The sequence below is a fragment of the Malus sylvestris genome, chromosome 10 (genome assembly GCF_916048215.2).
Source record: "Malus sylvestris chromosome 10, drMalSylv7.2, whole genome shotgun sequence".
Lineage (NCBI taxonomy): Eukaryota > Viridiplantae > Streptophyta > Magnoliopsida > Rosales > Rosaceae > Malus > Malus sylvestris.
The window spans coordinates 8,480,804-8,494,963 of NC_062269.1; the positions used below are offsets into that span (position 1 = coordinate 8,480,804).

At 37.7% G+C, this 14,160-nt stretch overlaps 1 protein-coding gene across 2 annotated transcripts; it reads left to right on the plus strand.

The window, feature by feature from the left end:
* The first annotated feature begins 793 nt into the window (after positions 1–793).
* On the plus strand, positions 794–12,631 carry LOC126584775 (kinesin-like protein KIN-7D, mitochondrial). 2 transcript variants are annotated; one of them, XM_050249113.1, is made up of 25 exons: positions 794–1,517; positions 1,657–1,754; positions 1,935–2,024; positions 2,252–2,304; positions 3,794–3,859; positions 4,626–4,679; positions 5,019–5,078; positions 5,438–5,516; positions 5,620–5,687; positions 6,133–6,189; positions 6,282–6,386; positions 6,711–6,815; positions 6,987–7,094; positions 7,201–7,335; positions 7,426–7,605; positions 7,965–8,180; positions 8,831–8,971; positions 9,392–9,511; positions 9,596–9,646; positions 9,815–9,862; positions 10,009–10,155; positions 10,584–11,297; positions 11,848–11,977; positions 12,068–12,177; positions 12,302–12,631. In XM_050249113.1, the coding sequence occupies exons 1-24, from the start codon at positions 1,177–1,179 to the stop codon at positions 12,151–12,153; spliced, it is 3,252 nt and encodes a 1,083-aa protein (XP_050105070.1). In that variant the 5' UTR covers positions 794–1,176; the 3' UTR covers positions 12,154–12,177; positions 12,302–12,631. The 2 variants fall into 2 exon arrangements, with proteins under 2 accessions (XP_050105070.1, XP_050105071.1); XM_050249114.1 differs by having other exon boundaries at positions 795–1,517; positions 7,204–7,335.
* Positions 12,632–14,160: the final 1,529 nt, after the last annotated feature.

The window sequence follows — 14,160 nt, forward strand, 5'->3', positions numbered from 1 at the left end:
TAAAGACCCACATGTGCATGTAAGTTTGACGAATTGGTTAGAGCAGTGTCCATCTCTTTGCATTGGGGTTCGACCTTCATCTCCTAAAGTTATAAGAGCATCTTCAATTGAGAAATATAAAGTTTATATATGATTTTACATTTTCGGGAGGTATAAATGTTAATTCTATTCCAATAGGAGAAATATAAATTTAGGATTCCATTTATTGTTTTGTCTTTTGATTGCGCAAGCCACCTCCAAAAAATGTAAAAAAAAGATGCAAATTTGTATTTTTATTATAATTTTTCCAGCGAAGAAGAATATTTTACATTTTGCCATGGAGTGTTCTGGCCAGTCATAAATATGAAACGTTAGTATTAAGGTATTTTACATCTTTTATTAGAGATGCCCCAATAATATATTTTTCTTGAACAAACGAGGTTCAAATTCGTCTTTGGTGAGAATTTAATTTAAAACATCTCACTTATAAATGAAGAAGAATACTAGTAGACCATATAACTAAGTGACGCCCTAATAATTTATTTACATCGCAATTACAAACAGACAAAAACAAAATAATTAACAATAATATTAATTTTGGCCTCTATATAAACTTGTCCTAATCGGCGGGCCGCTGTTATTTTCCCGCTCATTCGCAGCGTATTTTATTTTTCAAAGTCCCGTTTTTAATTCATAATACGCGCGGCTGCCCTCCTGCTAATTTAAACCACCTCGCCACGTCACCACAGTAATTAATTATCTATTTTTTTTCAAATTTTATTTTTTCATCCACTACCGTCGTTCTCACTCTCTCACCTCTCACCTCTCACCTCTCACCTCTCACAGGTTACTCGTCCCTCTCTCTCTCTGTCTCTGCAACTCTCACTTTGCCTTTAAGAAGACGAAACTCTCTCTCTCTCTAGCTCCCATTGTTTCTCTCTCTAGTCGCACACTGGAGGAAAATAGTAGCAGAAATATTTGATTCATTTTAAATAATTATTAAATAAATAAAAAAAGGGGGAAAACAATGCTCGTCGCTTTCGGTTCGCGAGCCATGTGACCGCTCTGACATATTCTCTTCCTCTTTGCTCTTCTTTTACTTCTCCTTCTTGCTTCTCCCATTTTTTTTGTTTTTTTTATTCGCTGCATTTTTTCAAATCTCTCTCACGGAGTCACTGTCCGAGTTGACTCAGCTGGATGGCCTCGTCCTCACGAGCCCGCAGCAGCTCTCCTTTCTCCTACCGGAAGCCATCCAGTCCCTACTCCTCGACCTCTTCATCTTCTTCGTTGATCAACGGTCGGATGATTCCGCGCTCCTGCTCGACCTCGGCCTCGTCGTTCTACAACTCTGGAGGTGGGCTCGGGTCCCGATCCGTGACGCCGAGCCACGGCCGCTCCGATTCAATGCAGTACGGGTCGGGGGGTTACAGTGCTCGCTCGCCCGTCGGGTTCGCGTCCGAGGAGCTTTTGGCGGAGATGCTCGAGGCGCCCAAGGGTGGGGATAGCATATCGGTGACGATTCGGTTTCGGCCGCTGAGGTAAATGATGGTAGATCTGAGCGTATTGGATCAGATCTATGAGCTCTCAGATTGGAGGATTTTGAAATGTTGGATTCTAGGGTTGGTTTTGAGGTAATGTGATTGAATTGATCTCGTTTTTTGGGGGTTTTGGTTGCAGCGAGAGGGAGTTTCAGAGAGGGGATGAGGTCACTTGGTACGCAGACGGCGATAAGATTGTGAGGAATGAGTATAATCCAGCTACAGCCTATGCATTTGGTAATGTATTAGTTAGTATATATTGTAATTTTGAATTTGGAAATTTTGGTGTGGAGTTAATTTCGATTTCGGTTAGTTTATGGAAAATGCAAAAGAAAATGTGTCGGAATTAATCTGCGTTTAACGTAGTTACAGGGTATTGAAAACTGATTGGATTTGGGGATGGTTTTGCTGTGGCAGATAGAGTTTTTGGACAGCATGCCAATTCGCAAGAGGTGTACGAAGTTGCTGCTAAACCTGTTGTCAAAGCTGCCATGGAAGGTGTCAATGGTATGACGTACTTCTCTTGTAGACTACAAATGGAGAATTCGTTAATGCCTAATGAGAAACGTTGATATTGTTTCTGTAAGAATATGTATAACTGATATAATGAAACGTCGATGGTGGTGGAAATTCTATTAGCTTTAGTTGAAGTTGAAAACAGATAAATTAAGTAAGTTACGTTCAATTTTCTTGTTAATTTTCCATTTCTTACGGCTTGAGTATTGAAAATGCAGGTACTGTTTTTGCTTATGGTGTGACAAGTAGTGGAAAGACACACACTATGCATGTAAGTTCCACTTTCTTTTCTTGGGATTTTGCTACTGAAAGTTTACGCATATCGAAAGATCATGTTGGCTTGCTTTTTCAGTAAAGCTCCGTTTGTGAGTTGTTCAGAAAAGGTTATGATGACCAATGTTTACACTCTGTCTCTTTGATTCCACACTAGGAGACTGGATTTAATCTTGCCTTCCATGGCCCTGAAAATATAAATGTCTAATGATTAATGAGAAACTGCTTTTATGGAACTTATTACACCATAATGCAAGTGGTTGTTTTCAACGTGAATGTTTTATCTGTTTTCTTTCTCCATTACAAGGATTTTTTGATGTTGGAATTTGATGGCCATGTGCTCATTAATCCAACGTCTACACAGACCTTGTTAGCACCTATCTAAGATTGATTCTAGTTGTTCACGGTAAAGGAGTTACATACCTTGAAAACCTTGTATTTGATTGTAGATTGTTAGCGGGAAGCGCAAGAGTGGTCATGAGAACCTGATAACAAATGGGTGCTGTTGGTTGTGCTGTCTTATCTTTATCAACCCTTTACAAAACTATCTTCGTTTAATTCCAAAAAGAATCCTGCACCAGAACTTGTATCCCCTCTGCCCCTTTAGATTCAACACACATTAATACATAATGTAAAAGAACTTTGTTAAAGGGCTGAAGGACAGAAATTTAACATAAATGCATATCTGGTAAACTAAAACGACAAGCCGATCACTCAAAAAGCCATCTAAATAATGGAGCGCTCCACTCCTTCAGAAGCTCTTCATGTCTCAAGTCACAAGAACCACATAAAACTTAAAGGAGCCCGTCTCCAAACAGCTTTATTGTTTTTTACATTTCTACCATATAGTACCTCAAAACAAGACCTGGGCCTGACATACCTAATTGACTCCAAACCCCCAAAAGCTCCTGTGCTACACGATAGATGGACAGAGTGTAGGTAGATGACTTAGATTCCTTTCTGCGTTCTTACAAATATATAAAGAGATGCACTCTCAGGCACGATTCGATTGATCATCAAGTTATCCAGAGTCATTTTGATCTATTTATTTGAGCAAGCCCAAACACCCCTGGTGGCACCCATCTAAATAACTACCAGTGTCTAGTTTAAGGAAGCTATTAACGATTTAATGAAGCCATAAACGATTAAAGTTTTTAAGGTGCAGTTGGGTAAGTCCTAAGTTTGGTTTGTGCTTAGCCGAAATGTAGATGAACAACTTTTCATGCACTGACATACAGTTATGGTTAACTTGTTTACTCTGGAACATTGTTATGTGTCCTAAGTCCCTAATCATAGGTTCTGTCTGGCAAGATCACTATAGATTCTGCCAGAACACGATCTTTTGAACTTAGTTTTGTTCATCCATAATTTTCATCATACGTTTGTGTTGTGCCCTACTTTTGTTCTTTATGAAGTTTTTTGCTATACTTTGTATTGCTTGTTTGTGTTCCCTTAGTGTTGTGTTGACTCATTTCTAATCTACACAGGGTGATCAAAACGCTCCAGGTATCATACCATTGGCGATAAAAGATGTCTTCAGTATTATCCAAGATGTAAGTGCCCCTAAGAATTTTGTAGTTCTGAAGTATGACACTTAAATCTTAGTTTTTCTTTATTCCTCCCCTTCCTTCGGTTTAACATTATGCCAGGATATGTCTTGCCATTTTTTCTTTTGTACATTCACCTAGAGTAAAAATTTATTTTTGTACAGCCACTAATCCAATCCCTCCCTTCATTCCCACACTGGTTTCTTAGTATTACCTCGTGAATCACATCAATGTTGCATCTATTTTAATAATTGGATTTTAAACATGCTAGTCCAGATGTGATATAGAGGTCGCACTTGGTGCAATGGCAAGTGCCTTTTGCCCATGAGCGGTAGGTCTCGGGTTCGAGACTTGGGAGCAGCCTCTCCATAAATGGGGGTAAGGCTAGCCGACATTCACCTCTCCCACACCCTGCGTAAAGCGGGAGCCTTGTGCACTGGGTACGACCTTTTTTTAGTCCAGATGTGATATGTTTTTTTCAGCAATGTTATCATGATAATTTACTTCTAAGTGCTTATTATTGCATATCCTGTCTGTCTTTCAGCATCAAGGTGTATATTTATTGCACTGATGTAGTACTTAACAGACCAGAGTTCTATATACTAGTTTCTGGAACTAATTTAGGTCATATTGTATCTTACCTTGCCAATAGTATACATGCTTTTCCTTGCATACTCATGGAAGCTATATTTTCTGTTTCTGTCGTACAAACACAAGAAAAGACTTGAGTTTCCTGTTTGATGACTAACTCATAGCTGCATTCACATTTCAGACCCCAGGAAGGGAATTTTTACTCCGCGTCTCATATCTTGAGATCTACAACGAGGTCAGTAGAGCTATAGGCATTGGCAGTCACATTTTAGGGTTTGAGATTATATGTTAGCTCAGCTTTTCCTTGGTATAATGTATCTCTCATTCCTCTGTGTTTTGAAGATATTTCCAAATATTTTAAACTCTGGGATTTCTTTCCACCATCATTTACTTATATATTTTCATCATCATGATCTTAAGTTTTTATGTGACAGATGTTTCTTGATATCCCGTTTAGTTTTTTCCTTTATCCTTTATCCTGGAAGTTATTGTTGTCTGAGTGAAAGTTTTTTCTTTTATATTCAATATTCTTATTTGTATTGATATAAGGTGCTATTTCTGCATCTGGTATCAGGTGATAAATGACTTGCTTGATCCAACAGGTCAAAATTTGCGTGTTAGAGAAGATTCACAGGTTTGTAATTCATCTTCTAATGGCCTTCCTGATTTAACAGTATCTATTTTGTTTTATTTTTAGGGCCTCTGAAAGATTCCTACTTATAAAAAAGGTCGTACCCAGTGCACAAGGCTCCCGCTTTACGCAGGGTCTGGGAGAGGTGAATGTCGGCTAGCCTTACCCCCATTTATGGAGAGGCTGCTCCCAAGTCTCGAACCCGAGACCTACCGCTCATGGGCGAAGGCACTTGCCATCGCACCAAGTGCGACCTCTTTGAAAGATTCCTACTTATATTGTAATATTTTTATCTTGTATAAAGCACATTTAGTTTTTGCTGGGTTTATCATTTCTTTGTGTTCGTATCCTTGAAATTTCAGGGTACTTATGTTGAGGGTATAAAAGAAGAAGTTGTTTTGTCTCCTGGGCATGCACTTTCTTTTATTGCTGCTGGAGAAGGTACTTGCAGGGATGACATATTTAGCTTTTCTGTTTCTGCCAGTTTTATTAGGTTAAAAATGATTTATTGACTGCATTTTTAACCGATGCATGGCAATGGCAGAGCATCGTCATGTTGGATCAAACAATTTTAATCTGTTGAGTAGTCGAAGTCACACCATATTTACACTGGTAAACCTTCTTTATAACACACTTCCTTGATTTTGTTAAGTTTCTAATTACTCAATCTGTATGTAATGTTCTATCTTTTATCAATGTTGAGGGACCAAATTCTGAACACACTTAGATATGCATCAATTAAACACTGCAACATTTAAGTCAATTTATAGAAAAAAATGAAATGCAGAGGTATGTTGTTACTTGTTTCAGCCTTGGTATTCCTTATGGAACGCAGCACAATTTTTTCAAGTTCATTCGTCAATATAATATTTGCCTGGGCAGTACAAGGTTTTGAGATAAATGTATGAATATTTAGACTGTTGTTTTTGTTATTTCCTACTTTTCTTTGTCAAATTTCTTTGTGTCGGTATTTTTCTGTTTCTTTATGTAAGCACATGAAATTCTGACTTTTGTGAAACATTCCTGCTAATCATATTTAACTCGGATGCATTTGCAGATGATTGAAAGCAGTGCCCATGGTGATGAGTATGACGGAGTGATCTTCTCTCAACTTGTATGGTTCAAATGAATTGTCCTCCCAACTATTAGATTCTTTAGTTTCATACATAATTTTTCACTTATTATTATTTTGTTTGTTTTCTTTAGAATTTAATTGATCTAGCTGGATCTGAGAGCTCGAAAACCGAAACAACTGGACTAAGAAGAAAGGAAGGATCATACATAAACAAGAGTCTTCTAACTCTTGGAACTGTAAGTGCCTTACAATTTGATTAAATAACATTAACTGCATAATTAGTGTTATCTATGTTCCTAAGCCTAAGCAAAGCCTTCATGCACACTGTTCTAGCCATATGAAAGAATGTATATGGTGACAACTTTTTCTGCAACATGATGCTAATGCACTTTTCACTTTTAGCTGAACGGAACTTCATATTTCTTTTTTGTTTAGTGGTCACTCTTTTTGTTTTAGAAAACAAAGTGGCTACAATTTTTATAAATCGTGTTGAAGTTTCTAATGAACAGAAAAGCAATATGATATTTAGTTCTTAACTTGATGTTATGGTTGCAATGAAGGTAATTGGAAAGCTGAGTGAGGGAAAGGCATCCCATGTTCCATATCGAGATTCTAAGCTTACCCGCCTTTTACAATCCTCGTTAGGTGGGCATGGACATGTTTCGGTGAGTTCCAACACTACCGTTGTTAGCCCATTTGCTGTGAAATTTGCTTTCGAATCAATTATTTTGAAAAAATTGTGCGGTTAAAAAAGTTAAAACTATCATAACTTTGCTTTTTATATTTATTTATGTATTTATTTACTTTTTTTTCTTTCCTTGCACATGTTTTCCCAGCTTATTTGCACGGTGACTCCTGCATCAAGTAGCATGGAGGAAACTCATAATACATTGAAGTTTGCAAGCAGGGCAAAGCGAGTAGAAATCTATGCATCGCGTAATAAGGTGTGCAACAACTCATGGCATGAATACAGTGTTAAGGCACTACTCAACATTAAACACTTAAGGCTCACTATTCTGCCCTTTGGCTTTTCTTTGAAATTATTTCTAGCAGATTATTGATGAAAAGTCATTGATTAAGAAGTATCAAAGAGAGATTTCGGTCCTGAAAACAGAACTTGATCAGCTAAGGAAGGGGATGCTTGTTGGCATAAGTCATGAGGAGATTATCAGCTTAAAGCAAAAGGTTTTGTTCCTAAACTGAAATAAATTGTTTTGGCTTAGTAATGAGTTTTACTAATAAGATTTACATGTGATTGTTTTGGTTTGGAAATAGTTGGAAGAAGGTCAATTTAAAATGCAATCAAGATTGGAGGAGGAAGAGGAAGCGAAGGCTGCTCTTATGAGTAGAATCCAGAGGCTGACGAAGCTTATCCTTGTTTCTTCAAAAAATACAATTCCTGGATTAGGTGATATTCCCAGCCACCAACGCAGTTTTTCTGTTGGTGAGGATGATGTGAGTTCCTTACCCATTTAAGTTGTATATGGTCTGTGCTGTTTTCTTCTCCTTTCTTTGACGTTAGTTGTTTGAGCTTGATGTTGACAAGTCACCATGAGGAGAAACTCTGTTGAAAACTTGAAAGTTTGAGAAATTAGTTTTGTTTTGCAAGTTATGCAGACAAGGATGTATGTTTCATGTTACTGTGTGGTTTCTTAGCTTTATGTTTTTAATGTTAACTTTATGTTTTTTCCCTTTCTACTTAATATTCTCTTAAAAGGTTTATAGTGTTGGCAAATTTGATCTTTCGTACTTGTTTTCTGGTGTGGAAAGCATCGTACAATGTTTACATTTTGTTGTGGCTTTTTTTATGGCAGAAAATGGAAGTAGTGCGAGATGGACCCTTGCTTCTAGAAGGTGAGAACCAAAAGGAGTCACCATCATCTGCATCTGCTGGTCCATCAGATATGGCTTATGATTTTAGACACAAGAGATCTTCCAGCAGGAGGAATGAAGAGCTCTCCCCAGCTGGCAGTACAATTACAGATTCAACTCAAGCGGGTGAACTTATCAGTGGTTCAAGAGTTCCGATGGTAACTAATTTTAGTATATTTTTGTTCTGTTCCACTTCCATTTCAGTGTATAAGGATGCATTTGTTGAACTATCACAAATACATTTGATTTCTATTTCAAGTCTTGGTAATAATATTTTGAAATCAGTATGAGGGAGAAGTTTAGTTTTTTGGCTAAATTAATTTTGCAAAACATTTCTCGGGCCAACTGTCTGAGGAAGAGGGAAGTGGAACTTGCTTCTTTCCCACATGTTCGAGCTTGCGTGCAGCAAATATATGTATATGGGCTTACGCATGCTTATACAAGCATACACTTATAGGAAGTTTCAAATAGGATCCATGAGGATAGATCTTGTCTATTTTCCAGAGTTCTTTCCATTCTTCCTTCAAATACTTTTCTTGTTCAGAACTCACTCATTCATTTATCAAATCAGGATGTGCCATGAAGTTTCTTGTATCTACTATTTGATTTTGCCACATAATGACTATTATTTCTTATTAACAGACTTGTGGTAAGTAATAATTGCCTTTGGGCAAGTTCTATATATAATTTACATAGACACTTCAGTATGAATTCATTTGTTGGCTCAAATATTAATTTTTTTTTCATTAAAGTATTTATCCTTCAATATTATGATGTAATTATGATTGCTTATTTTAATATACTTTAGGGAGGGATGACAATGTCAGATCACATAGACCTGCTGGTTGAGCAAGTTAAGATGCTTGCTGGAGAGATTGCACTTGGCACCAGCTCCTTGAAACGATTGGTGGAGCAGTCTGTAGATGACCCTGAAAGCTCAAAAACTCAAGTATAAATTCTATTCTTATTAATCATATTCTGCATATTTAGAAGTCCTAATTTTGTCTCCAGAATGTTGTGAAAGCTTGGTTAACAAAAAAGAAGAGACAGTGGCTTGCACTTGTTAGTTGAATGTTGGATGGGGCGTATTTAACACAATATTAATTGGCATTTGGAACTAATTGAACATATCAGTGGAGTTTGTCATTTGGATCCATCTTACTGTGGTATTCTGGTGATAAATGAGATCATGTTCATTTGAATCTAATCAGTTTTTACAAGCAATAATGTAAAATTTACAGGCCTGTCTAGTTCATGAACGCCATTTAGCACTCAAAATCCTAAATAGTTTAACAGTTTACAGATTCATTTGAGCAGCAGCTGAAGTATGTTTACTTAAATGATCCTGATTAACAATCCATGCTTACAGATTGAGAACTTGGAACGTGATATCCATGAAAAGAGAAGGCAAATGAGAATTTTGGAACAGCGCATTAACGAAAGTGGTGAGGCTTCAATTGCTAATGCATCTATGGTTGAGATGCAGCAGGTAGTTTTGCGTTCTCATCATCTTAATTATTATTGTTCATAAGTAGTACAATGTTGTTTTAATTACTTCTGATTTCTGCAACAGACAGTTCAGAGACTGACGACCCAGTGCAATGAGAAGGGATTTGAATTGGAAGTGAGTGCATGCTTTATTTATCTGTTTTTCATGGACACAAAATGGGCAATGTTTGATTTCTAAAGTTCTCCTATTGCTTTAGCTATTAACTGTGTTTGGGGCTGTAACATTTGCTCAGTACATTCTAATTGTCATGGAACTCATCTTTGAAGTGTACCTTTCATGCAGATAAAATCAGCAGACAATCGTATTCTCCAGGAGCAATTGCAAAATAAGGTTAGAATGCCTTCCCTAGTTCCTTTGGAGAATTATCTTTCGTTAACTTTTTCTTCCATTCAGCTGATTCCTTTTAAGCTTTGTTTTGTATCAGTGCAGGATTTTATATCCTTTGTTATATTGCTGAGCTTTCTGTGTATTTGCAGTGTGCAGAGAACATGGAGTTGCAAGAAAAAGTGGATCAGTTAGAGCGGCGTCTGGCTTCAGTATCTGGTGAAAGATCATCACCATCTTCCGAGCACTGTGCATCTGAAGAGTATGTTGAGGAGTTGCAAAAGAAAATTCAGTCTCAGGTGATTACTGAAACTTTCTGCCTTATCAATCCATAACACTTGATGGATTAGTAAATGCTAGCGAGTACCTTGGTTTCAAGTATATTGCCATAGTCTTGAGACTCTTGACTAGCACTCCCTCTTTTGTTTTAGTTTATTGTTCTTGGGTCATGTGAGCTTTTATAGAAGTTATAGTTTCTCTGTCGTCATTACTTGACAATGGAATTTATATCTATTTATTATTTAGAATGACGAAATCCATAGCTTTGTTTATTTATATTTTCTTTTTTTTTTACTTTCATATGAATTGGTTTCTATTTGTACCGAAAAAAGAATTGGTTAGTATTAGGATTTTTCTTTCTTGTGTGCTTGAATATTGTTGTGGCAATGTAAGACGTTGTTTTCATCCTATACATCGAACTAATTGATGCTTTTGTTCCTTCTCATAGGAGATTGAGAATGAAAAACTAAAGCTGGAGCACGTGCATTTCTCGGAGGAGAGTAGTGGGTTACATGTGCAGAATCAAAAACTGGCCGAAGAAGCTTCTTATGCAAAGGAACTGGCATCTGCTGCTGCTGTTGAGTTGAAGAATTTAGCTGGTGAAGTGACAAAGCTCTCATTGCAGAATGCAAAACTAGAAAAAGAATTGTTGGCTGCTCGGGAGTTAGCCAATTCTAGAAGTTCTGCCATGCAACCCGTTAATGGCATTAACCGGAAGTACAATGATGGACCAAGAGGTGGGAGGAAAGGGAGGCTATCTGGTCGTTCTGATGACTTTGAGGCATGGAATCATGATTCGGATGATTTAAAGATGGAACTCCAAGCAAGGAAACAGCGAGAGGCAGCTCTTGAGGCTGCCCTTGCTGAAAAGGAATTTATAGAAGAGGAGTACAGGAAAAAGGTTGAAGATGCAAAGAAGAGGGAGGAAGCTCTAGAGAATGATTTAGCAAACATGTGGGTGTTGGTCGCCAAATTAAAGAAAGAGGGCGGGTCTATCCCCGAGACACACACAGAAGAAAGGCACAATGATGTGATGGAAAATAGTAATGGTCTAAAAGCAACTGTGAATGAGAGTGCCCACATAGAGAGACAAGTTTTGGATGCTCCAAAATCTGCTGATGATGAAAGTCGTAAGGAAGAACCTCTTGTTCTTCGCCTTAAGGTAACCTGATTACCTGCATTCTCTTTTAACATAAATGTTCTAGGATTGTTTTGGTATTCCTCTACGATTTGGATTGGAGACATTAAAAGGCAATTGGTTCTGTTTTAAGGTTCATTTCGTTTTGTAAAACCAATGAGACTAAAGCTCAGTTATGTTTGAATGGCTTTGAAGACATGAAAAAGAAGAGTCAAGTAGTATAATTTTTGTGGCGTTGACTTTCTTAGGTCATAGGTTTGGTTTATAAACATATTTGCATAGAGATTGTGTCCACTTAAAAAGCTTGGCTCAATCCAAATGGTTCTATTCTCACCATATGTTGGCTATACTATCTACAGATCTTTCAATGAATTCAAGATGTCATCATATACGTATTTGTGTGGGGTCAACCATTTTTTTTTCCATGAAAAACATGTGGACACATAAGAAGATAAAGATTTAAAGATTAATGAATTATCGTCAAGTAGTGAGGTTTGAAGTAGAGGAGTCTTTGTAATCCTACAAATGTTGTCATTGAAAGCTATGTGTAACATACCCACTTTTATGTTTCCAGGCTCGAATGAAAGAGATGAAGGAGAAGGAGCTCAAACACCAGGGAAACGGAGATGCCAATTCCCATTTGTGTAAAGTATGTTTTGAATCACCAACTGCAGCAATTCTTCTCCCTTGCCGGCATTTTTGCTGTAAGTCATTCTGAAGTTGCGTAACAAAAGTGTCAATTCAACCCTATATACTCATCGTTTCTAGCAGTAACTCTGGTGTACCTTTTGCAGTATGTAAATCTTGTTCACTTGCATGTTCTGAGTGCCCAATTTGTCGTACAAAGATTTCAGATAGGCTTTTTGCATTTACTTCGTGACACTCTTTTAGCCCCCAAACGAAGGTAATACAATTTTCTTATTCTTAGATCAATTAGTTGCATGGATCAATTTGCAGTATTCGATGTGTAGTCAGTCATTTTTCACAAGGGCGATCCTCATTTTCTTTTCTTCTTTTCTATTTTGCAGGCTTTTATGAACATTCTGTTTTATGTGAAATGGCGGGTGCGATTCTTTAATTAGTTTGGTCGTATGTAAGTAACTGTGTAAAAGAGTATATCGATATGTTGTTTGTGTCGCTCTCCATTTGAGTCCTGTAAAATAACAAAAGGACAAAGATGGGGAAAAAAGAAATGTGCACATTTGGGAGTTTGAGATGCAGAAGGGATGATGTTGCTTTCTTTTTTTAAAGCAAGCAGCAAAATGTTGTGATTGAGCTTTGAGGGTTCCTATCATATATAAAATATTACTTTGCCGTGTATAGAAAACAATGTATGCTTAAGAAGCATTATTCTTCCACCTGCGCAAATGTTTCCTTCATTTTTTCACTGTTTATTTTCTTCTGAATTTTGGACTTACTGCAGTTCCAAACTTTTCTTTTCCCTTTTGCCGCTACAGTGGTGTTCCAGGCCATTAATACAAGGCCAAGTTTAGTCGGCTTTTTGAGGCAATGATTCTCTAGACATGTTTACGGTGGCATGGTTGGTGACTGTCCCTAACAAAATACGTATTACATTGATTCTCTAGACACGTTTAGTTGGCTTTTTGAGGCAATGATGTAGTGTGGATGCAGGTATCACATAGGTTGAGAAAAGAAATAGGTTATGGAACTGATAATTACACTTTTTTCTTTTTTTTTTGGCCTAATCGGATAAATAGTTCCGTGGTCATAAGGTATTCGGATGATAGCCCCTGTGGTAAAAAAAATTCGGATTTAAACCCCTGTGGTCTAAATCTGTTAGGATTTATGCCCTTCTGTTAAATAATGTTGACGTGGTTGCCACATATATGCCACGTGGCTGCCAAATGTTTGCCACGTGGCAAAAATAATAATTTTTAATTTTTTTAAAAAAAAACCTGAATTTTTACAAAAAAAAAAACAAAAAACCAGATCTGCAAGAAGAAGAAGAAGAAGAAGGAAAAGGGAGAGAGATGAGGGTCGCGCGGGGAGAGGGCTCCGGCGAGGGGGGGAGTTGGTCTCCGGCGGTAAGAAGAAGAAGAAGGAAGAGGGAAAGGGAGGAGTCGCGCGGGGAGACCGGCGGGAAGAAGAAGAAGAAGGAAGAAGGAGAGGGAGGAGGGTTGCGCGGGGAGAGGGCTCCGGCAGGGGGGGAGCTGGTCTCCGGCGGGAAGAAGAAGAAGAAGAAGTCCGGGGGGGGGGGGGGAACGGGCGGAGGGCGGGGGGAGCTTCTGGGTTTTTTTTTTACCACATTTGGCAGCCACGTGGCATATATGTGGCAGCCACGTCAACATTATTTAACAGAAGGGCATAAATTCTAACAGACTTAGACTACATGGGTTTAAATCCTAACAGACTTAGACCACAGGGGTTTAAATCCGAATTTTTTTACCACATGGGCTATCATCCGAATATCTTATGACCACGGGGACCATTTATCCGATTAGGCCTTTTTTTTTACATATCAAAATTGAATAAATCAAACAAAAATAATGGACAAGATTTAATAAGAGTGTAGAGGAAGAAAACAATAGGGGCTCATAACTTCATGTAGGGTCGTTGTGTAGTCTGCGCCAATCCTTGTGAAAGCACAAGCATCATTGTCTGATTTAGAAAAAAAAATAATCCTTGTATTGCTTCGAGTGTATTGAACATTGCCCAAGAAAGTGCGAACGACAATTATCATTTTTCATGGGTTATTATTTATTAAGCAACATTTTTATTTTTGTTACAAAAGTTGAGCTGGTAAAGTATTTTTTAGATATGCAATTGGTAGATGCTTTGATAGATAAGTTCCTCCTCTTCAGTCCACTGTATTTTGAGTCGAAATCTTTCTCACATCTTAGTCTAACTTAATATGGTAATACCACTT

Excerpts from the sequence above, each read along its gene's own strand:
- LOC126584775 (XM_050249113.1), top strand. The coding sequence starts at position 1,177 with ATGGCCTCGTCCTCACGAGCCCGCAGCAGCTCTCCTTTCTCCTACCGG. Across the intron at positions 1,755-1,934 it reads AGCTACAGCCTATGCATTTG|ATAGAGTTTTTGGACAGCAT; the intron begins GTAATGTATTAG and ends TTGCTGTGGCAG. Across the intron at positions 9,647-9,814 it reads AGAAGGGATTTGAATTGGAA|ATAAAATCAGCAGACAATCG; the intron begins GTGAGTGCATGC and ends CCTTTCATGCAG.